A 24,082-nucleotide genomic window follows, 5' to 3' on the forward strand; every position below is an offset into this window, starting at 1 on the left:
AAATGTTCCCTACTGCAGCCTGGTGTACGAAGAACCATGAAAGGCAGCAGCAGTTTTCCTCAGCATGCTGCAATCGAAATTGCAGTGAAATAGCAGCTGTTTCATTAGAAGCTCAGCACCAAGATCGCACCTCTTCCCCCAGAACTGAGGCCTGCGAAGGACTGAGCTCTCCATCGTAACACACCCTGTAAATCAGACGGGCTGGAAGATTGCTGGGCACTAACTGAATGAACACAGCAATACATTTCAGCAGCGGTATCGAATCAGTCTCGAGAAAGGCACATCATTTCAGCCTGTCTTACGACTCTGTTCTACAAAACATGTAACAAGCAATTGTTTTGCTGGCCTTTGCAACTTTGGGGGACTCTGTAGGTTTCCTTTGGTTGTTGTTTTCTTTGTTTCTAAATTCAAAATTCACTGGATTCGGGAGAGAAAACCCCAGATTCATCAGGACCAAGAAGCACAGGGACATATGTGGCTGACAAGAACACTCAACATTCCTAATGGTAACACCAGAAAGGCAGGAAAAAGTGAAAGATGATATAAATACCTGAAAGGATCCAAACTATCTAGGTAAACTGTCAAGTGGCTAATGTTTTGGTAAGCTCTAAAAGTCCAGATTCCTATTAGGCAATTATCTGAAAGAAAAGAAAGCCAGAAATCTGCTTGGCCTTTATTTTACCAGGACTTTCTCACGGGATTCTACCACAACTTTGACCGCAAGTAAGGATGCCAAATTTTGACTAGAAAACATTCATAAGCAGGCAGCATTTTTTCCTCCTCACGGAATTCCAGGAACAGTTAAAAAAAAATACAGAAGGGGGTGAAGAACTTCCGTCGTACCTCTCAGGCGTTCATCATCTTTGGAGAAGAAGAAAACTCTAGCCCTTTCTGTGCGTGGTAAAGAAAGAAACCTAGACAAGTACAAAGGGATTTTAGCATCCTAAATTGTACTATCAAATTCCATGAACACAAGTTAAAACTGTAGCGCTTCAGAGAAATGGTGACCGTTGAAAAGCTTTATTCCCTAGTAACCAAAGAGAGCCTTCTATAAAAAAAACCCCAAACCACTTCTTGAAAAAAAACTGACTGTGTCTTTGGCTTTTGGCCAAACTCAGTTTGGAGTTGGTCAAGCCAAAAGGACCAAGTTAATTTCTTGTGCTCAACGTCTCTCTTCTCATATTCAACTTCACATCAAATGGGCTGCTGGCAATTTTGACTCTGGGCAGCCCAAATGGTTTTCCAAGATGACTTTCATTGCTCAGAGGTGTGCAATGTCAGCTTCCCATTTCCCGAGTGCTGCTCTTAACATTCCCACAGCATCCAACTACTACAGCCAAGTAGACAACAAATAGAAAGGGAACTTGCATTTCTTGGTCCTTTTCAATTTCTCACGTCTCAGGCTCACCATCACCCTCAGAACTGCTGTCTTGGAAACGTGAATCCTCTTGCCATGCGACTTTTGCCGACTTGATGGTTCCAAGTCCGCAAGACTCTGCAATAACTGCACCAAAAATAGAAACGAAGGCAAAACCAGATTATTCCTCCACTTGTCAGGAAAAATTCCTCCTTTCAAGACAAATACCTACAGTGGAGAAGAGAGATTTAGGAAGGACAGAATCTGCTCCTGCCTGATTTCCTGAGCTACATCTCTGCTCCAGGATTTTCCGGTTTGTTCTAGGGATCGCTTCTGTATTCTTAAACATTTATCATTGCGTTCAGAAGACACTGAATACCTTCTGAATTCAGCACAAGTGTGGGAGGCTCGTTGCTTTGTCTTGTGGCACTGGGTTTTTTTTAATATTTCGGATAACTTCACACGGCTTCTCTTCTCTCCTTCAGGACTGTGACTCCATTTAATGTTGTTTCATCTTCTTTTCATAAGGCCTCATTTTATCTACGGTTAGAACACCCCAATGATCACGTGTCATTCACTTTCCTTTTCCTAAAGGTCCAAGAATAGAATTCAGTAACAAAGAGAATGTCCATGGATCTTGGGGTCAACTCCCGGATTTTGCTCCTCCCTCTACATTAACACACATTTCCTTGAAAATCGTGTTGGGTTCTATGAAACTTGATATGACTGGTGTATCCCCTTTCTCCCTGCTTGAGAAATTCAGGGCATGACAACAAGCTTTCTCACCACTCAGCAAAAACCCCAATGCCTTCTCAAAGCATGCCTTTCAGAACGCCTGAGATGCAAGCACGAGCTACCTCTCGTTAATCCACCACAGCCTTGGCAAGCAGAAATGAAGATCAAAATGCTTCTGCCTACTTACTGACTTCTGCTGCTGAAAATCCCCCGCATCCTGACCTTCTTTACACCCTATTGCTCTACAGTGCCTGCCAGAAGCTCTTCCTTAGAAATGGCACTCTTAGAAGGGTTCTGCTGTTACCTCCTTTGATGCCCAACCCCTCTGTGTCTCCAAAGAAGGGAAACTTGAAAGCACTCGACTCCTGAGCTGCGTCGCTCTCAGGCAAAGGTCCCAAATGGTCATCTGGGGCAGAGTCCTGCGCATCCTCTTTGTCCCAGGGTATTTCCACAGTCTTTTCTGGTTTGTTCTTTCAAGGTCCAAGCAAGTCTTTTAAATCAGCAGCAATAGAGTAATCGATTTCTTCAGGCGCTTGAGGTTGTGTGTCACTCTCTTCTCTCTTCTTCCTTTTGGCTTTACTGAAATGAGATTGTTCAAGGATAGCAACACAGCACACGTCCTTTTCCAAGACAGCTTCCCTAAGAGCCACCTTGCTCTGAATGTTTCCCTAACCATACCCAAGCTGTCACGATCCGCTTGTTGCAGGGTGTCGTGATGGCTCTTTTCACCAATCCCAAAAGTGCAAAAAGGCAAACAACAAGGGACTATCAGTTAATCACAACAAATGCATCTTTATTAAGGGCCAAAACAGTAAATGGGATAGTGGGGATCTGAAAGAAGGTCAAAGAATAGAGAGAGAGAGAGAGAGAGAGAGAGAGAGAGAGAGAAGAGGGGGATGGGAATAGCTACAAGCACAGGCGAGATCCTCAGTGGTCCGGACGATGGGGATCCGTCTTGTCGTGTCGGGGAAGTCTTCGAAGTTCTGGTCAACTCAGGGGTCCAGTTATAGTCCACAGAGGAAAGAGGGGGGAGCATGCAGGACAATGAGAGGCCCTAGTGATTGCTGCGGGGGAACAGGCGAGTCCACCGAAACCACCAAAGCAAGGCAAACACAATGGAGAATAAGTCCACTGGAATTACTGAAGGGAAACAGGTCATGTCGTTAGTGGTCAGACCACCGTTTTGCCCCCTCCCTGTAGTAGGGGTCTCAGTCTCAGTCCTTGGGAGGAGGGTCCTCAATCTTTGTCTGTCACGGTGGTAATGAGGCAGATGAGGGGTCTTCAATGAAGGACCACGGGAGTCACCCCAAAAGGTCATTTGGCGTAAGAACGGAGATTTGTAGCAGGTCGCGCGTCAGGCTGTCCCGTGCTGGGTCCTTGCCAGGTCCTTGCCAAGTCCTTGCCAAGTCCTCGCCAGGCCTTGTTCAGAACAGCTAACGTAAAGGTACAGCAGCTGCACCTGCACTGCTGCTCTCTGCAAGCCGGAACTGAAGTGGGGGAAGGGGCTTCTCCTCGTGGCAATCGGTAGGCAAATGTGGGGGCTTCAGATGGCCTCTTGCACAAGCCCATCAAGGAGTGGCTCACTTTCAAGAGTAAGCAGTGGGGAAACACCTGAGGTTGGAGTCTAAAGGCAAGAACAAGAGTCCTTTTTAATTAGCCACATCATTTAAGTGACTTTTCACTTAATACATGGTAAGACAGAAATCAAGGTATTTAGCATAAGACTACTTTCCTGCCAGTCGAAAAGCCAAGAGCTAATATGGTTTTCTCACAGACCTGCAAATCTCAAGGACCCTGTACTGACCGATCTCACCTTCACTTCCGGCAGCGAGCGGATGGACTAGAAAGAAAAGATGACACTACGTGCTGCTGTTGGAGGCCCCAGTTGAGGCCCGACGCCGCTGGCGGGAGCGGCTGCTCCTGTGGGACATCCCTGACGGTGTCCCCCTGTGCCTGGGCCTCTCAGCCCTTGCTGCTGTCCTCCTGCTCCTGTCCTGGTGACTCCTGGACCGGACAGGTTGATTCGAGGCCCGGCGCTGCAGGCGGGAGCGGCTGCATCTGGGGGATGTCCCTGAGGAAGTCTCCCTTTGCCTGGGCCTCTCAGTCCTTGGTCTTGTCCTGCTGCTCCTGTCACGGCGACTCCTGGAGCGGCCAGGTGGACTCTGGGCCTGACCTTGCTGGTGGGAGCGGCTGCATCTGGGGGATGTCCCTGACGAAGTCTCCCTTTGCCTGGGCCTCTCAGCGCTTGATGTTGTCCTGTGGCTCCTGTCCCGGCGACTCCTGGGCCGGGCAGGTGGACTTAGGGCCTGACCTTGCTGGCGGGTGCGGCTGCGTCTGGGGGATGCCTGTGACGATGTCTGCCTTTGCCTGGGCCTCTCAGTCCTTGTGGTTGTCCTGCTGCTCCTGTCACGGCGACTCCTGGAGCAGACAGGTGGACTTAGGGCCTGACCTTGCTGGCGGGTGCGGCTGTGTCTGGGGGATGCCCGTGAAGGTGTCTCCCTTCGCCTGGGCCTCTCAGTCTTTGTCATTGTCCTGTTGCTTCTGTCACGGCGACTCCTCGATCGGACGGGTCCATCTGGGGCCCGACCTTGCTGGCGAGAGCGGGTTCGGCCTCGGCCGGGCCCTGCACGTCTGGAATGGACCCTGTCCTCAGAGTCAGGGGAGCTGCTGTACGTTGAACTTGATGTGCTGAGGCTGCTGGTGTCCAGTGAGGAAGACGTCAGAGACTGCTGCCATGCTGTGTGTCGGTGGCTTCTGCGGCCGCTGGTCTCTGCAGATGAAGACCGGGGATCCAGCCTCGATGGCACCGGGGTGCGGGAGCTGGGGCTGATGGCCTCAGATTCTGAGGAGCCATGAGCAGGCTCCAGTCCTGACCGTCTTCTCCTGCTGGGGCCCCTGAGCTCTGACTCATGCCTGAAAGCTGTAAGGCCAAGCAGGAATGTCAAAGACCACCCAGGCGCGAGGCAAGCCAGGCCAGAGCAGAACCCCCAGCCCTTCAGGAGCAGAGGGGCTCTGCCAAGCCCAGCCTGGGCACTGTCCCCAGCCCAGGGGCACCGGCTGCTTTGCCTCATACCCGTTCCGAGACCAGCACAGCCGTCACACTCCCAGCTCTCTATGCGGTTTCTCAGGCCAGAGCAGCGCCTGTGGGTGCCCTCAGCAGCGCAGGAGGAGCACAGCAGCAGTTCCCAGGGCCTGGGGAGGCAAACGGGCTCATGGACAACGTGTCCACAGCACAGGATTGTCCAGACAAGTTCTTCTGCTTCTTTCCCCTTTGAGCCCTTGAAGTGACACATGTACCCTGCAGAGCCTCAGGTGCAGCTCCCCAACTTACCCCTCTTCCTCTGCCTCCTCCCTGCCTCCCGGGTAAAGGCAATCCCTGGCATTGCACCTGCTGTGCCTCTCTCCTAGATCCGCGAAGGCATCGTTGTCCTCCCACGTTGGCTCTCTGATGGAGAAAGGAAAAGCTGATGAGTTTCTGATGTCTTGCCCTCATGGAGGTACAGGTTGTCCCCGCTCTTTCTCCAGCACTTTTCCAGGTCCCGCGTGAAGCTGAAGCCCAGACTCACGGGACAGGGCAGGGCCAGGACTGCTGGGGCAGGGCCTGGAAAAACACAGCACTTGCACCTCCTGTCCTGTGAGCCAGGCAGAAGGACACCAACCTGAAGGGAATTCGGATCCCCATGATGAACATGTGTGCAAGAAATTCTTTAATGTCCCTGCACAGGGGGCAGTGGAGGCATAAAAGACCAGCGCGCATGGCCTGTCCCTGCAGGGCAAACAGAAGCAGGGTGAGCAAGGCCCTGGTGCTGCTGAGCACCTGCTGTGCCCCGGGGCTGAGGGGGATGGCTCCTACCTGGATGCAGTCCCTGTGGAACCAGGCCCTTTTGCACGCTGGGCACACCAGGGTTCTGAAGGTCTTTCTATCCTCCACAGGCTCCATGCAGATGGGGCAATCGGTGCCCGGCTCTGCAGTCGCCTCCACGTCCTGCTCTGGACGGTGCTCAGGGCAGTAGGTGCTGAGGGAAAATGGGTGGGCAAAGTGAGCAATGTTGGATCTTCTCCCAGGGGCGACCAGGAGTGGGGAGGAGGGGTACCTGTACTCTGGAATATACTGTGTGACGCAGCCACCCTCCTTGGCACAGGGCAGGTGGAACCATCTGCCACAGTCCTCCTGGCAACACATGATGGTTGCCCCGCTCTGGCCACAGACGCAGCAGCGCTGGAAAGAGCCAAGCAGCCCCATCAGCAGCAGCCTCAGGGCCTCCCCTGGCAGCCCCACGGCTCCGGGCAGGGCCTAGCATGTGGCCACTGCTGGGTCTCAGCCCACAGAGCCGACGGGTGGAGGAGACTCCGCTGCCAGAGCCTCTGTGCAGCTGCTGGGAGCCAGACTTTGTCCCACAGGCGGCCAGAAGGGCAGGCCTTTCATTCCAAGTGTCTGGGCTCAGCTCTGGCAAACCTCGCCTGGCACAAATCTCCCTGCTCTTGTCAGGCTCTCACCTTTTGTGCCGCCCGCCAGACTGCAATTTGGATATCTCTAGGAAGAAATCCCATGAGTCCAACACGCTCGTTCTTCTGACGAGAAAGTAGAGTGGCAAAGAACTGCAGCAAAGGGGATGAGCAGATGAGGAGAGAGAGGCAGGAATTGCCCATTGCAATGGTGGAAGGAGCACCCAGAGCCACTCACCAGGCAGAACACGTGGGCACAGAGCCCATACTTCTCCAGTTTGTCACCGCACATGTCCGGGTCAGCCTCTGCGCGGCGACACAGCATGCAGGCTGCAGGGGACAGAGCCAATGGCAGCGGGCACGAGCACCTCTGCGGGGCGCTTTGGCTGCAGCAGCATCGGCCCCAAGGGCTGCTCTCTCCCTGCCTGCCTGCCTTCCTGCCTGGCTGATGGGCAGGGCTGGAGGCCTTGGAGAGCAGGGGCCATTGCGGGCACGGGTGTCCCAAGAGCTGCCCCCTGGCCCAGCTGGGCCCCACTTGGGGAGGAAGGAGGCTCCCAGCCACGGCATGGCTGAGCGGCTCCTGCCTCCCCCTGCCTCTGCTCTGGGCCCTGCGCCGCCTGCCGCAAGCGTTCCTGGGCCAGGCTGTGGGAGGTTGGCATTGCCCTCACCTGGCTCCCTGGCTCCAGGGCCCTCCTGCTTGCTGTAAGTCATGGCAGCTCTCAGCGCTGAGTCCCTGTCCAGAAAGGCCACAGTCTCCTCCAGGTGCTGGTCCTCTCTCTCTGTGGGAGAAAGAGGAGTGTGGGGAGTTTGCCGAACAGGCCCAGAGCCACGAGGGCACTGCTCCCTGCTCAGCCCTGCGTGAGCCCTGCTCCTGTCCGCCTTCTGCTCCCGTCGTCTCCTGGAGGAAGACCGCAGTCTGCTCTGGTTGTTCCTCTGCTGATTCTGGGAAGGGAGAGGCAGGTGAGCCTGCAGCACAGGCCCAGATCCCGAGGTGTGGGGTGCCTCTGGTCCCTGGGCAGCAGCGACCCTGCCCTGCCTTCTCCTCCCGTTGTCAGGTCGCACTGACACACGGCCTGAGCCCAGCCTTGCCTTTTGAAGCCTTGGTCGCACGGGTCACAATGGCCAGGCTGACATCAGCATCGTGCAGCCAAAATTGGGCAACCATGGCCTCGGGTCCCTGGCAACCACTTGAGGCGGCCCCCTTTGGAACCCAGGTTCTGAGATGGGTGCGAAGGTTTGGTCAGGCGGGAGCCAGGCAGGGACTCCTGCAGCAAGTGCAGGGTCAAATGCCAGGCCCCAAGGCAACCATCGGGCACTGCTCTGCTGCTGCTCCTGGTGCTGCTCCTGAAAATTTCACGCAGACACAGAGCTACCTGCTCTGCCTCAACCCTGTTCAGCACTGGACAGCAGGGCACAGTAAAATGTTGTCTTGGGTGTTATGGACAAACAAACAAACAACCAAAAAATTAACCTTTGAGGAACCTAGTTAAAAATGGTGGAATGTTGATACAAAGGTAAATGTGGTTAATACACGTTAAATGTTGTTAATTCAAGTAACAAATTGTGATTAGTTGTATTAAAACCCAGTACTGTTGCTGATGTACAGAGGGGGAGTGGAACCGGGGAGGAGATGGGGTGCCAATCTTTGTGGAGGGGCAGAGAAACTTTCAGGAGTATTGCATCATAGAACACAACCACAACTTAAATCAAGATTGGTGGAGAGACCAAGCAATGGGAGGAGAGAATTCCACAATGATTGGCCAAGACTGCAGCAACTGATAAGGCAATGGGCAAGGGAGAAATAGACCTATCACAGCACGGATCCTGAGCGCATAAAAAAAGCATATTCCTCTTCAGAAACACAGGCTAACACTTTGGGCCAATGCTTTTTCCTATTAGCTCTTTGAAAGGATTTCAAAAGTAACATTGGCAACTTCTTCAAGGAACAAACAGGAAATGCTTCTGACCTCTAAAAGTAGATTTCTTCATTGGCTTTCGCTTTCCTTTTGGAATCCTTACGCTTTGCCTGGCATTCCAGAAAATCATGAAAATCCAACGTAATATAGAGGGAGTTTCTGAATTCAGTGTTTTTCTCAAAGACTTTCTTTACATACGTACAAGAAACTGCTCCTGTAACATAAAGAGATGCAGTGGATTCCCTGACTGGACATCACAAGATGACACGATACACTCCTCTATACTAAAAAAACTTCTGTTGCCTGGTAATTAGAAAGCTTTAAGATCTTCTAGAGGCTTTCCCCTGTGCAACTTCACTAGGTCCCTCTCTGCTCAACTCTCAAGCCTGTCCAGGTCTCACAGAAAGGCAGCAGCACAGCCGTGTGGTTCACCAGCCCCTGCTCTCGCTTCTGTCCCATCAGCAAACGTGCTGAGGGAGCGCTCCGCCCCTTCTGCCAGGTCACTGGGGAATAAGGCAAACAAGACTGGCCCCAGCACGGCCCCCTGAGCTCGCAGCTATCTGAGTTTGGAGCTCCACTGCCCGCTTCTCTACGCCACTGTCCCTGAGCTGCCCCATGAGCGTGATACGGGAGGCCAGGACAAAGCCTTGCTGAAGTCCCGGCTGACAACAGCCACTGCTCTCCCCTCACAAACCCAGCCAGTCAGTGCAGCAGAGGTGGCTATGGGATTGGCCAAGCATGGTTTTCTGTCGCTGTAGAGATGGACACAAGACATACACATACACCTGTGCAGTGACAACAATGGCTTCTTCTTTATTACAAGTTGTTCTCAAGTTTTATACCCCTAAAAAAGTGTGATCCTAAGGCCCTAGTTACATCAAAACAGCTCCTTCTATTCAATGGACAAAGCAATAGCTTATTGTATTTTATTGGTACAAAGCATTTAACGTCAATAATTCATTGGCAAGAGTTTACCACAAATTCTTAAGGCACGTCCACTGCTGACTAAGGCACGTATCCTCTAACTACAAGGAGCCCTGATGTGTTCTTCAGTTTCCATGCTAACGGCCTTGCTTGCTTCCTTGCCATGGATAAACCCGTATGTTATTAATTTCTTCTTCTGCAAACTCAGTTGTTTGCCCTGCAAAACAGCTGCTAAGCCCATCCAGTTTTCCCTTCCTGTTATTCCACACGCTTAGAGATGACATCCAAGAGGAGATATTCTGCCACCTTTCTGGGGACGGAGCTGAGGCTGATGGGCCTGCAGTTTCCTGGCTCCTTCTTAGTGCCCTTTTGGAAGACTGGAGAGATGCTGGCTTTCCTCCACTGCTCACGCCTCTCTCTGGGGCTATCACCTTCCCTGACCCGCTAGCAGAGCGCCCTGTGCCAGAGGCAGGAGCAGAGACTTCCCTTGGCCCCAAAAGGCAAGGCTGGGCTCAGGCCGTGTGTCAGTGCGACCTGACAACGGGAGGAGAAGGCAGGGCAGGGTCGCTGCTGCCCAGGGACCAGAGGCACCCCACACCTCGGGATCTGGGCCTGTGCTGCAGGCTCACCTGCCTCTCCCTTCCCAGAATCAGCAGAGGAACAACCAGAGCAGACTGCGGTCTTCCTCCAGGAGACGACGGGAGCAGAAGGCGGACAGGAGCAGGGCTCACGCAGGGCTGAGCAGGGAGCAGTGCCCTCGTGGCTCTGGGCCTGTTTGGCAAACTCCCCACACTCCTCTTTCTCCCACAGAGAGAGAGGACCAGCACCTGGAGGAGACTGTGGCTTTTCTGGACAGGGGCTCAGCGCTGAGAGCCGCCATGTCTTACAGCAAGCAGGAGGGCCCTGGAGCCAGGGAGCCAGGTGAGGGCAATGCCAACCTCCCACAGCCTGGCCCAGGAACGCTTGCGGCAGGCGGCGCAGGGCCCAGAGCAGAGGCAGGGGGAGGCAGGAGCCGCTCAGCCATGCCGTGGCTGGGAGCCTCCTTCCTCCCCAAGTGGGGCCCAGCTGGGCCAGGGGGCAGCTCTTGGGACACCCGTGCCCGCAATGGCCCCTGCTCTCCAAGGCCTCCAGCCCTGCCCATCAGCCAGGCAGGAAGGCAGGCAGGCAGGGAGAGAGCAGCCCTTGGGGCCGATGCTGCTGCAGCCAAAGCGCCCCGCAGAGGTGCTCGTGCCCGCTGCCATTCTCTCTGTCCCCTGCAGCCTGCATGCTGTGTCGACGTGCAGAGGCTGACCCGGACACGTGCTTCCCCAGGCCCTGGCAACAGCTCCTGTGCTGCCCAGGACACCCACGGGCACTGCCAGGGCCTCACACCAACCCGAACCAGCTGGGGTTTGACAGCTCTGCTGCTCTGGGCACGGCTCTCGGGCAAAGCAGCCGCGTGTCCCTGGGCTGGGGGCAGTGCCCAGGTTGGGCTTGGCAGAGCCTGTCCGCTCCTGGAGGGCTGGCGGCACTGCTCTGGTCCGGCCTGGCCTGGGTCTGGGGGGCCTTTGACATTCCTGCTTGCCCTTACAGCCGCCAGGGATCAGCCAGAGCTCAATGGCCCCAGCCTGGCCGGACAGTCAGGACTGGAGCCTTCCCGTGGCTCCCCAGCACCCAAGACCATCAGCTCCAGCTGGGAAACACTGCCTAACAGGGTTTGCCAATATTTTTTCCTGTTAGATCGTTGAAGGGATTTTGAAAGTGACGTTGTTTGGCGACTTCTTCAAGGAACAGAAGTGGTGCGCTTCTAATCAGTAAAAGGTTTATTGGTTTCCTTGGACTTTCTATCTGGTATCCTTATGCTTTCTTCGGCGTTCCGGAAAATAATGAAAATCTAACAAATTCTTGGGAGAAGGTTCTGAATCCACTAGTAGGAGAAGTCTCTAAATTCACTCTTTCTCTTAAATACATTCTTTACATATAGTTAAGTAGCTGTTCCTGTAACAGACAAAAATGCCGTGGTTTACCCGACTGGAGAGCACCACAGGATGTTATACACACCGGCACACTAAAACACTTTTGTTCCCGGGGAGTTACAAAGTTGCAGGCTCTTCTCGAGGACCTGAATTAATTCTGCATGCCCCTTCATACCTGCATTCCCTCCCCATGCTCAGCTTTCACCTAGTGTTCCCGGGGAACGGATCTTACATACTCACCTCAAGCGATAATCTACGTCTGTCTTCCCAGACCTCTTTTTCTTCACTGAGCTCTGCAGATCTGCAAAATAACTTTGGGCCCTCTGCACAAAAGAAAGAACCAATTAATAGGCTTAAACACTTCTGATTGTGCTGCTGCTTCTAACAGTCATGGACAACACAGTAATCGTGTTCTCCAGAAGTCAATTCTTCACATCCTCCCTGTTCTCTTGCCCCCCACCAGACGTTGGCTCCAACAGAAATGTTCCCTACTGCAGCCTGGTGTACGAAGAACCATGAAAGGCAGCAGCAGTTTTCCTCAGCATGCTGCAATCGAAATTGCAGTGAAATAGCAGCTGTTTCATTAGAAGCTCAGCACCAAGATCGCACCTCTTCCCCCAGAACTGAGGCCTGCGAAGGACTGAGCTCTCCATCGTAACACACCCTGTAAATCAGACGGGCTGGAAGATTGCTGGGCACTAACTGAATGAACACAGCAATACATTTCAGCAGCGGTATCGAATCAGTCTCGAGAAAGGCACATCATTTCAGCCTGTCTTACGACTCTGTTCTACAAAACATGTAACAAGCAATTGTTTTGCTGGCCTTTGCAACTTTGGGGGACTCTGTAGGTTTCCTTTGGTTGTTGTTTTCTTTGTTTCTAAATTCAAAATTCACTGGATTCGGGAGAGAAAACCCCAGATTCATCAGGACCAAGAAGCACAGGGACATATGTGGCTGACAAGAACACTCAACATTCCTAATGGTAACACCAGAAAGGCAGGAAAAAGTGAAAGATGATATAAATACCTGAAAGGATCCAAACTATCTAGGTAAACTGTCAAGTGGCTAATGTTTTGGTAAGCTCTAAAAGTCCAGATTCCTATTAGGCAATTATCTGAAAGAAAAGAAAGCCAGAAATCTGCTTGGCCTTTATTTTACCAGGACTTTCTCACGGGATTCTACCACAACTTTGACCGCAAGTAAGGATGCCAAATTTTGACTAGAAAACATTCATAAGCAGGCAGCATTTTTTCCTCCTCACGGAATTCCAGGAACAGTTAAAAAAAAATACAGAAGGGGGTGAAGAACTTCCGTCGTACCTCTCAGGCGTTCATCATCTTTGGAGAAGAAGAAAACTCTAGCCCTTTCTGTGCGTGGTAAAGAAAGAAACCTAGACAAGTACAAAGGGATTTTAGCATCCTAAATTGTACTATCAAATTCCATGAACACAAGTTAAAACTGTAGCGCTTCAGAGAAATGGTGACCGTTGAAAAGCTTTATTCCCTAGTAACCAAAGAGAGCCTTCTATAAAAAAAACCCCAAACCACTTCTTGAAAAAAAACTGACTGTGTCTTTGGCTTTTGGCCAAACTCAGTTTGGAGTTGGTCAAGCCAAAAGGACCAAGTTAATTTCTTGTGCTCAACGTCTCTCTTCTCATATTCAACTTCACATCAAATGGGCTGCTGGCAATTTTGACTCTGGGCAGCCCAAATGGTTTTCCAAGATGACTTTCATTGCTCAGAGGTGTGCAATGTCAGCTTCCCATTTCCCGAGTGCTGCTCTTAACATTCCCACAGCATCCAACTACTACAGCCAAGTAGACAACAAATAGAAAGGGAACTTGCATTTCTTGGTCCTTTTCAATTTCTCACGTCTCAGGCTCACCATCACCCTCAGAACTGCTGTCTTGGAAACGTGAATCCTCTTGCCATGCGACTTTTGCCGACTTGATGGTTCCAAGTCCGCAAGACTCTGCAATAACTGCACCAAAAATAGAAACGAAGGCAAAACCAGATTATTCCTCCACTTGTCAGGAAAAATTCCTCCTTTCAAGACAAATACTTACAGTGGAGAAGAGAGATTTAGGAAGGACAGAATCTGCTCCTGCCTGATTTCCTGAGCTACATCTCTGCTCCAGGATTTTCCGGTTTGTTCTAGGGATCGCTTCTGTATTCTTAAACATTTATCATTGCGTTCAGAAGTCACTGAATACCTTCTGAATTCAGCACAAGTGTGGGAGGCTCGTTGCTTTGTCTTGTGGCACTGGGTTTTTTTTAATATTTCGGATAACTTCACACGGCTTCTCTTCTCTCCTTCAGGACTGTGACTCCATTTAATGTTGTTTCATCTTCTTTTCATAAGGCCTCATTTTATCTACGGTTAGAACACCCCAATGATCACGTGTCATTCACTTTCCTTTTCCTAAAGGTCCAAGAATAGAATTCAGTAACAAAGAGAATGTTCATGGATCTTGGGGTCAACTCCCGGATTTTGCTCCTCCCTCTACATTAACACACATTTCCTTGAAAATCGTGTTGGGTTCTATGAAACTTGATATGACTGGTGTATCCCCTTTCTCCCTGCTTGAGAAATTCAGGGCATGACAACAAGCTTTCTCACCACTCAGCAAAAACCCCAATGCCTTCTCAAAGCATGCCTTTCAGAACGCCTGAGATGCAAGCACGAGCTACCTCTCATTAATCCACCACAGCCTTGGCAAGCAGAAATGAAGATCAAAATGCTTCTGCCTACTTACTGACTTCTGCTGCTGAAAATCCCCCGCATCCTGACCTTCTTTACACCCTATTGCTCTACAGTGCCTGCCAGAAGCTCTTCCTTAGAAATGGCACTCTTAGAAGGGTTCTGCTGTTACCTTCTTTGATGCCCAACCCCTCTGTGTCTCCAAAGAAGGGAAACTTGAAAGCACTCGACTCCTGAGCTGCGTCGCTCTCAGGCAAAGGTCCCAAATGGTCATCTGGGGCAGAGTCCTGCGCATCCTCTTTGTCCCAGGGTATTTCCACAGTCTTTTCTGGTTTGTTCTTTCAAGGTCCAAGCAAGTCTTTTAAATCAGCAGCAATAGAGTAATCGATTTCTTCAGGCGCTTGAGGTTGTGTGTCACTCTCTTCTCTCTTCTTCCTTTTGGCTTTACTGAAATGAGATTGTTCAAGGATAGCAACACAGCACACGTCCTTTTCCAAGACAGCTTCCCTAAGAGCCACCTTGCTCTGAATGTTTCCCTAACCATACCCAAGCTGTCACGATCCGCTTGTTGCAGGGTGTCGTGATGGCTCTTTTCACCAATCCCAAAAGTGCAAAAAGGCAAACAACAAGGGACTATCAGTTAATCACAACAAATGCATCTTTATTAAGGGCCAAAACAGTAAATGGGATAGTGGGGATCTGAAAGAAGGTCAAAGAATAGAGAGAGAGAGAGAGAGAGAGAGAGAGAGAGAGAAGAGGGGGATGGGAATAGCTACAAGCACAGGCGAGATCCTCAGTGGTCCGGACGATGGGGATCCGTCGTGTCGTGTCGGGGAAGTCTTCGAAGTTCTGGTCAACTCAGGGGTCCAGTTATAGTCCACAGAGGAAAGAGGGGGGAGCATGCAGGACAATGAGAGGCCCTTGTGATTGCTGCGGGGGAACAGGCGAGTCCACCGAAACCACCAAAGCAAGGCGAACACAATGGAGAATAAGTCCATTGGAATTACTGAAGGGAAACAGGTCATGTCGTTAGTGGTCAGACCACCGTTTTGCCCCCTGCCTGTAGTAGGGGTCTCAGTCTCAGTCCTTGGGAGGAGGGTCCTCAATCTTTGTCTGTCACGGTGGTAATGAGGCAGATGAGGGGTCTTCAATGAAGGACCACGGGAGTCACCCCAAAAGGTCATTTGGCGTAAGAATGGAGATTTGTAGCAGGTCGCGCGTCAGGCTGTCCCATGCTGGGTCCATGCCAGGTCCTTGCCAAGTCCTTGCCAAGTCCTCGCCAGGCCTTGTTCAGAACAGCTAACGTAATGGTACAGCAGCTGCACCTGCACTGCTGCTCTCTGCAAGCCGGAACTGAAGTGGGGGAAGGGGCTTCTCCTCGTGGCAATCGGTAGGCAAATGTGGGGGCTTCAGATGGCCTCTTGCACAAGCCCATCAAGGAGTGGCTCACTTTCAAGAGTAAGCAGTGGGGAAACACCTGAGGTTGGAGTCTAAAGGCAAGAACAAGAGTCCTTTTTAATTAGCCACATCATTTAAGTGACTTTTCACTTAATACATGGTAAGACAGAAATCAAGGTATTTAGCATAAGACTACTTTCCTGCCAGTCGAAAAGCCAAGAGCTACTATGGTTTTCTCACAGACCTGCAAATCTCAAGGACCCTGTACTGACCGATCTCACCTTCACTTCCGGCAGCGAGCGGATGGACTAGAAAGAAAAGATGACACTACGTGCTGCTGTTGGAGGCCCCAGTTGAGGCCCGACGCCGCTGGCGGGAGCGGCTGCTGCTGTGGGACATCCCTGACGGTGTCCCCCTGTGCCTGGGCCTCTCAGCCCTTGCTGCTGTCCTCCTGCTCCTGTCCTGGCGACTCCTGGACCGGACAGGTTGATTCGAGGCCCGGCGCTGCAGGCGGGAGCGGCTGCATCTGGGGGATGTCCATGAGGAAGTCTCCCTTTGCCTGGGCCTCTCAGTCCTTGGTCTTGTCCTGCTGCTCCTGTCACGGCGACTCCTGGAGCGGCCAGGTGGACTCTGGGCCTGACCTTGCTGGTGGGAGCGGCTGCATCTGGGGGATGTCCCTGACGAAGTCTCCCTTTGCCTGGGCCTCTCAGCGCTTGATGTTGTCCTGTGGCTCCTGTCCCGGCGACTCCTGGAGCAGACAGGTGGACTTAGGGCCTGACCTTGCTGGCGGGTGCGGCTGTGTCTGGGGGATGCCCGTGAAGGTGTCTCCCTTTGCCTGGGCCTCTCAGTCTTTGTCATTGTCCTGTTGCTTCTGTCACGGCGACTCCTCGATCGGACGGGTCCATCTGGGGCCCGACCTTGCTGGCGAGAGCGGGTTCGGCCTCGGCCGGGCCCTGCACGTCTGGAATGGACCCTGTCCTCAGAGTCAGGGGAGCTGCTGTACGTTGAACTTGATGTGCTGAGGCTGCTGGTGTCCAGTGAGGAAGACGTCAGAGACTGCTGCCATGCTGTGTGTCGGTGGCTTCTGCGGCCGCTGGTCTCTGCAGATGAAGACCGGGGATCCAGCCCCGATGGCACCGGGGTGCGGGAGCTGGGGCTGATGGCCTCAGATTCTGAGGAGCCATGAGCAGGCTCCAGTCCTGACCGTCTTCTCCTGCTGGGGCCCCTGAGCTCTGACTCATGCCTGAAAGCTGTAAGGCCAAGCAGGAATGTCAAAGACCACCCAGGCGCGAGGCAAGCCAGGCCAGAGCAGAACCCCCAGCCCTTCAGGAGCAGAGGGGCTCTGCCAAGCCCAGCCTGGGCACTGTCCCCAGCCCAGGGGCACCGGCTGCTTTGCCTCATACCCGTTCCGAGACCAGCACAGCTGTCACACTCCCAGCTCTCTATGCGGTTTCTCAGGCCAGAGCAGAGCCTGTGGGTGCCCTCAGCAGCGCAGGAGGAGCACAGCAGCAGTTCCCAGGGCCTGGGGAGGCAAAGGGGCTCATGGACAACGTGTCCACAGCACAGGATTGTCCAGACAAGTTCTTCTGCTTCTTTCCCCTTTGAGCCCTTGAAGTGACACATGTACCCTGCAGAGCCTCAGGTGCAGCTCCCCAACTTACCCCTCTTCCTCTGCCTCCTCCCTGCCTCCCGGGTAAAGGCAATCCCTGGCATTGCACCTGCTGTGCCTCTCTCCTAGATCCGCGAAGGCATCGTTGTCCTCCCACGTTGGCTCTCTGATGGAGAAAGGAAAAGCTGATGAGTTTCTGATGTCTTGCCCTCATGGAGGTACAGGTTGTCCCCGCTCTTTCTCCAGCACTTTTCCAGGTCCCGCGTGAAGCTGAAGCCCAGACTCACGGGACAGGGCAGGGCCAGGACTGCTGGGGCAGGGCCTGGAAAAACACAGCACTTGCACCTCCTGTCCTGTGAGCCAGGCAGAAGGACACCAACCTGAAGGGAATTCGGATCCCCATGATGAACATGTGTGCAAGAAATTCTTTAATGTCCCTGCACAGGGGGCAGTGGAGGCATAAAAGACCAGCGCGCATGGCCTGTCCCTGCAGGGCAAACAGAAGCAGGGTGAGCAAGGCCCTGGTGCTGCTGAGCACCTGCTGTGCCCCGGGGCTGAGGGGGATGGCTCCTACCTGGATGCAGTCCCTGTGGAACCAGGCCCTTTTGCACGCTGGGCACACCAGGGTTCTGAAGGTCTTTCTATCCTCCACAGGCTCCATGCAGATGGGGCAATCGGTGCCCGGCTCTGCAGTCGCCTCCACGTCCTGCTCTGGACGGTGCTCAGGGCAGTAGGTGCTGAGGGAAAATGGGTGGGCAAAGTGAGCAATGTTGGATCTTCTCCCAGGGGCGACCAGGAGTGGGGAGGAGGGGTACCTGTACTCTGGAATATACTGTGTGACGCAGCCACCCTCCTTGGCACAGGGCAGGTGGAACCATCTGCCACAGTCCTCCTGGCAACACATGATGGTTGCCCCGCTCTGGCCACAGACGCAGCAGCGCTGGAAAGAGCCAAGCAGCCCCATCAGCAGCAGCCTCGGGGCCTCCCCTGGCAGCCCCACGGCTCCGGGCAGGGCCTAGCATGTGGCCACTGCTGGGTCTCAGCCCACAGAGCCGACTGGTGGAGGAGACTCCGCTGCCAGAGCCTCTGTGCAGCTGCTGGGAGCCAGACTTTGTCCCACAGGCGGCCAGAAGGGCAGGCCTTTCATTCCAAGTGTCTGGGCTCAGCTCTGGCAAACCTCGCCTGGCACAAATCTCCCTGCTCTTGTCAGGCTCTCACCTTTTGTGCCGCCCGCCAGACTGCAATTTGGATATCTCTAGGAAGAAATCCCATGAGTCCAACACGCTCGTTCTTCTGACGAGAAAGTAGAGTGGCAAAGAACTGCAGCAAAGGGGATGAGCAGATGAGGAGAGAGAGGCAGGAATTGCCCATTGCAATGGTGGAAGGAGCACCCAGAGCCACTCACCAGGCAGAACACGTGGGCACAGAGCCCATACTTCTCCAGTTTGTCACCGCACATGTCCGGGTCAGCCTCTGCGCGGCGACACAGCATGCAGGCTGCAGGGGACAGAGCCAATGGCAGCGGGCACGAGCACCTCTGCGGGGCGCTTTGGCTGCAGCAGCATCGGCCCCAAGGGCTGCTCTCTCCCTGCCTGCCTGCCTTCCTGCCTGGCTGATGGGCAGGGCTGGAGGCCTTGGAGAGCAGGGGCCATTGCGGGCACGGGTGCCCCAAGAGTTGCCCCCTGGCCCAGCTGGGCCCCACTTGGGGAGGAAGGAGGCTCCCAGCCACGGCATGGCTGAGCGGCTCCTGCCTCCCCCTGCCTCTGCTCTGGGCCCTGCGCCGCCTGCCGCAAGCGTTCCTGGGCCAGGCTGTGGGAGGTTGGCATTGCCCTCACCTGGCTCCCTGGCTCCAGGGCCCTCCTGCTTGCTGTAAGTCATGGCAGCTCTCAGCGCTGAGTCCCTGTCCAGAAAGGCCACAGTCTCCTCCAGGTGCTGGTCCTCTCTCTCTGTGGGAGAAAGAGGAGTGTGGGGAGTTTGCCGAACAGGCCCAGAGCCACGAGGGCACTGCTCCCTGCTCAGCCCTGCGTGAGCCCTGCTCCTGTCCGCCTTCTGCTCCCGTCGTCTCCTGGAGGAAGACCGCAGTCTGCTCTGGTTGTTCCTCTGCTGATTCTGGGAAGGGAGAGGCAGGTGAGCCTGCAGCACAGGCCCAGATCCCGAGGTGTGGGGTGCCTCTGGTCCCTGGGCAGCAGCGACCCTGCCCTGCCTTCTCCTCCCGTTGTCAGGTCGCACTGACACACGGCCTGAGCCCAGCCTTGCCTTTTGAAGCCTTGGTCGCACGGGTCACAATGGCCAGGCTGACATCAGCATCGTGCAGCCAAAATTGGGCAACCATGGCCTCGGGTCCCTGGCAACCACTTGAGGCGGCCCCCTTGGGAACCCAGGTTCTGAGATGGGTGCGAAGGTTTGGTCAGGCGGGAGCCAGGCAGGGACTCCTGCAGCAAGTGCAGGCTCAAATGCCAGGCCCCAAGGCAACCATCGGGCACTGCTCTGCTGCTGCTCCTGGTGCTGCTCCTGAAAATTTCACGCAGACACAGAGCTACCTGCTCTGTCTCAGCCCTGTTCAGCACTGGACAGCAGGGCACAGTAAAATGTTGTCTTGGGTGTTATGGACAAACAAACAAACAACCAAAAAATTAACCTTTGAGGAACCTAGTTAAAAATGGTGGAATGTTGATACAAAGGTAAATGTTGTTAATACACGTTAAATGTTGTTAATTCAAGTAACAAATTGTGATTAGTTGTATTAAAACCCAGTACTGTTGCTGATGTATAGAGGGGGAGTGGAACCGGGGAGGAGATGGGGTGCCAATCTTTGTGGAGGGGCAGAGAAACTTTCAGGAGTATTGCATCATAGAACACAACCACAACTTAAATCAAGATTGGTGGAGAGACCAAGCAATGGGAGGAGAGAATTCCACAATGATTGGCCAAGACTGCAGCAACTGATAAGGCAATGGGCAAGGGAGAAATAGACCTATCACAGCACGGATCCTGAGCGCCCCAAGCAGGAGGCGAGAGAGAGACTTTAAAAGGCCTGGGGTGCTGAACTCCCGGGTCTTTCCTCGGAGCGGGTTTCCCTGGAAACACCCCTAGGTTACAAGTACTTAGTCGTTGAAACAGTCTCCGGACTAGCCGGAGGCTTTTGCTTCCAGTTGTTCCTTTGGTAATAAACAGGCTTACTTTTTTTAATTAAATTGACTCCTTTTGGTTACTTTCAAGTTTCTTTCTAAGCTTGTTCCCAGCATTGGGTATATGATCAAATTATTCAAAGTCCTGCAAAGAATCACATTCAAAGCACACACAAAAAAAAAACAAAAAACAAAAAAAAACCACAAAAACAAACAGAAAAAAAAACCAACAAAAACAAACTCTGCTACAAATATTGAATTGACAAAAAAAGCATATTCCTCTTCAGAAACACAGGCTAACACTTTGGGCCAATGCTTTTTCCTATTAGCTCTTTGAAAGGATTTCAAAAGTAACATTGGCAACTTCTTCAAGGAACAAACAGGAAATGCTTCTGACCTCTAAAAGTAGATTTCTTCATTGGCTTTCGCTTTCCTTTTGGAATCCTTACGCTTTGCCTGGCATTCCAGAAAATCATGAAAATCCAACGTAATATAGAGGGAGTTTCTGAATTCAGTGTTTTTCTCAAAGACTTTCTTTACATACGTACAAGAAACTGCTCCTGTAACATAAAGAGATGCAGTGGATTCCCTGACTGGACATCACAAGATGACACGATACACTCCTCTATACTAAAAAAACTTCTGTTGCCTGGTAATTAGAAAGCTTTAAGATCTTCTAGAGGCTTTCCCCTGTGCAACTTCACTAGGTCCCTCTCTGCTCAACTCTCAAGCCTGTCCAGGTCTCACAGAAAGGCAGCAGCACAGCCGTGTGGTTCACCAGCCCCTGCTCTCGCTTCTGTCCCATCAGCAAACGTGCTGAGGGAGCGCTCCGCCCCTTCTGCCAGGTCACTGGGGAATAAGGCAAACAAGACTGGCCCCAGCACGGCCCCCTGAGCTCGCAGCTATCTGAGTTTGGAGCTCCACTGCCCGCTTCTCTACGCCACTGTCCCTGAGCTGCCCCATGAGCGTGATACGGGAGGCCGGGACAAAGCCTTGCTGAAGTCCCGGCTGACAACAGCCACTGCTCTCCCTTCACAAACCCAGCCAGTCAGTGCAGCAGAGGTGGCTATGGGATTGCCCAAGCATGGTTTTCTGTCGCTGTAGAGATGGACACAAGACATACACATACACCTGTGCAGTGACAACAATGGCTTCTTCTTTATTACAAGTTGTTCTCAAGTTTTATACCCCTAAAAAAGTGTGATCCTAAGGCCCTAGTTACATCAAAACAGCTCCTTCTATTCAATGGACAAAGCAATAGCTTATTGTATTTTATTGGTACAAAGCATTTAACGTCAATAATTCACTGGCAAGAGTTTACCACAAATTCTTAAGGCACGTACACTGCTGACTAAGGCACGTATCCTCTAACTACAAGGAGCCCTGATGTGTTCTTCAGTTTCCATGCTAACAGCCTTGCTTGCTTCCTTGCCATGGATAAACCCGTATGTTATTAATTTCTTCTTCTGCAAACTCAGTTGTTTGCCCTGCAAAACAGCTGCTAAGCCCATCCAGTTTTCCCTTCCTGTTATTCCACACGCTTAGAGATGACATCCAAGAGGAGATATTCTGCCACCTTTCTGGGGACGGAGCTGAGGCTGATGGGCCTGCAGTTTCCTGGCTCCTTCTTAGTGCCCTTTTGGAAGACTGGAGAGATGCTGGCTTTCCTCCACTGCTCACGCCTCTCTCTGGGGCTATCACCTTCCCTGACCCGCTAGCAGAGCGCCCTGTGCCAGAGGCAGGAGCAGAGACTTCCCTTGGCCCCAAAAGGCAAGGCTGGGCTCAGGCCGTGTGTCAGTGCGACCTGACAACGGGAGGAGAAGGCAGGGCAGGGTCGCTGCTGCCCAGGGACCAGAGGCACCCCACACCTCGGGATCTGGGCCTGTGCTGCAGGCTCACCTGCCTCTCCCTTCCCAGAATCAGCAGAGGAACAACCAGAGCAGACTGCGGTCTTCCTCCAGGCGACGACGGGAGCAGAAGGCGGACAGGAGCAGGGCTCACGCAGGGCTGAGCAGGGAGCAGTGCCCTCGTGGCTCTGGGCCTGTTCGGCAAACTCCCCACACTCCTCTTTCTCCCACAGAGAGAGAGGACCAGCACCTGGAGGAGACTGTGGCCTTTCTGGACAGGGGCTCAGCGCTGAGAGCTGCCATGTCTTACAGCAAGCAGGAGGGCCCTGGAGCCAGGGAGCCAGGTGAGGGCAATGCCAACCTCCCACAGCCTGGCCCAGGAACGCTTGCGGCAGGCGGCGCAGGGCCCAGAGCAGAGGCAGGGGGAGGCAGGAGCCGCTCAGCCATGCCGTGGCTGGGAGCCTCCTTCCTCCCCAAGTGGGGCCCAGCTGGGCCAGGGGGCAGCTCTTGGGACACCCGTGCCCGCAATGGCCCCTGCTCTCCAAGGCCTCCAGCCCTGCCCATCAGCCAGGCAGGGAGGCAGGCAGGCAGGGAGAGAGCAGCCCCTGGGGCCGATGCTGCTGCAGCCAAAGCGCCCCGCAGAGGTGCTCGTGCCCGCTGCCATTGGCTCTGTCCCCTGCAGCCTGCATGCTGTGTCGCCGTGCAGAGGCTGACCTGGACCTGTGCTTCCCCAGGCCCTGGCATTAGCTCCTGTGCTGCCCAGGACACCCACGGGCACTGCCAGGGCCTCACACCAACCCGAACCAGCTGGGGTGTGACAGCTCTGCTGCTCTGGGCACGGCTCTCGGGCAAAGCAGCCGCGTGTCCCTGGGCTGGGAGCAGTGCCCAGGTCGGGCTTGGCAGAGCCTGTCCGCTCCTGGAGGGCTGGCGGCACTGCTCTGGTCCGGCCTGGCCTGGGTCTGGGGGGCCTTTGACATTCCTGCTTGCCCTTACAGCCGCCAGGGATCAGCCAGAGCTCAATGGCCCCAGCCTGGCCGGACAGTCAGGACTGGAGCCTTCCCGTGGCTCCCCAGCACCCAAGACCATCAGCTCCAGCTGGGAAACACTGCCTAACAGGGTTTGCCAATATTTTTTCCTGTTAGATCGTTGAAGGGATTTTGAAAGTGACGTTGTTTGGCGACTTCTTCAAGGAACAGAAGTGGTGCGCTTCTAATCAGTAAAAGGTTTATTGGTTTCCTTGGACTTTCTATCTGGTATCCTTATGCTTTCTTCGGCGTTCCGGAAAATAATGAAAATCTAACAAATTCTTGGGAGAAGGTTCTGAATCCACTAGTAGGAGAAGTCTCTAAATTCACTCTTTCTCTTAAATACATTCTTTACATATAGTTAAGTAGCTGTTCCTGTAACAGACAAAAATGCCGTGGTTTACCCGACTGGAGAGCACCACAGGATGTTATACACACCGGCACACTAAAACACTTTTGTTCCCGGGGAGTTACAAAGTTGCAGGCTCTTCTCGAGGGCCTGAATTAATTCTGCATGCCCCTTCATACCTGCATTCCCTCCCCATGCTCAGCTTTCACCTAGTGTTCCCGGGAACGGATCTTACATACTCACCTCAAGCGATAATCTACGTCTGTCTTCCCAGACCTCTTTTTCTTCACTGAGCTCTGCAGATCTGCAAAATAACTTTGGGCCCTCTGCACAAAAGAAAGAACCAATTAATAGGCTTAAACACTTCTGATTGTGCTGCTGCTTCTAACAGTCATGGACAACACAGTAATCGTGTTCTCCAGAAGTCAATTCTTCACATCCTCCCTGTTCTCTTGCCCCCCACCAGACGTTGGCTCCAACAGAAATGTTCCCTACTGCAGCCTGGTGTACGAAGAACCATGAAAGGCAGCAGCAGTTTTCCTCAGCATGCTGCAATCGAAATTGCAGTGAAATAGCAGCTGTTTCATTAGAAGCTCAGCACCAAGACCGCACCTCTTCCCCCAGAACTGAGGCCTGCGAAGGACTGAGCTCTCCATCGTAACACACCCTGTAAATCAGACGGGCTGGAAG

At 53.2% G+C, this 24,082-nt stretch overlaps 2 protein-coding genes and 1 long non-coding RNA gene across 3 annotated transcripts; all 3 read right to left on the bottom strand.

Annotated features, from left to right (window-relative positions):
• Positions 1-4,616: 4,616 nt before the first annotated feature.
• On the bottom strand, positions 4,617-7,703 carry LOC137467688 (PHD finger protein 7-like). The gene is made up of 9 exons (XM_068179125.1): positions 7,628-7,703; positions 7,207-7,317; positions 6,777-6,868; positions 6,187-6,311; positions 5,946-6,108; positions 5,752-5,858; positions 5,424-5,537; positions 5,166-5,284; positions 4,617-4,723 (listed from the first exon to the last, which is right to left on the bottom strand). Exons 1-9 carry the CDS (start codon positions 7,701-7,703, stop codon positions 4,617-4,619), a joined length of 1,014 nt encoding a protein of 337 aa, XP_068035226.1.
• Positions 7,704-13,888: 6,185 nt separating this feature from the next.
• LOC137467687 (uncharacterized) lies at positions 13,889-15,983 on the bottom strand. Its single transcript, XR_010995596.1, has 3 exons — positions 15,716-15,983; positions 14,209-14,483; positions 13,889-14,004 (listed from the first exon to the last, which is right to left on the bottom strand). It is a non-coding gene; the product is annotated as an uncharacterized lncRNA (long non-coding RNA).
• A 157-nt stretch (positions 15,984-16,140) lies between these two features.
• Positions 16,141-19,375, bottom strand: LOC137467689 (PHD finger protein 7-like). Its single transcript, XM_068179126.1, has 10 exons — positions 19,300-19,375; positions 18,879-18,989; positions 18,449-18,540; positions 17,859-18,058; positions 17,618-17,780; positions 17,424-17,530; positions 17,096-17,209; positions 16,717-16,956; positions 16,438-16,534; positions 16,141-16,182 (listed from the first exon to the last, which is right to left on the bottom strand). The coding sequence occupies exons 1-10, from the start codon at positions 19,373-19,375 to the stop codon at positions 16,141-16,143; spliced, it is 1,242 nt and encodes a 413-aa protein (XP_068035227.1).
• Positions 19,376-24,082: the final 4,707 nt, after the last annotated feature.

This window comes from Anomalospiza imberbis, unplaced genomic scaffold (genome assembly GCF_031753505.1).
Source record: "Anomalospiza imberbis isolate Cuckoo-Finch-1a 21T00152 unplaced genomic scaffold, ASM3175350v1 scaffold_756, whole genome shotgun sequence".
Taxonomy (NCBI): Eukaryota; Metazoa; Chordata; class Aves; order Passeriformes; family Viduidae; genus Anomalospiza; species Anomalospiza imberbis.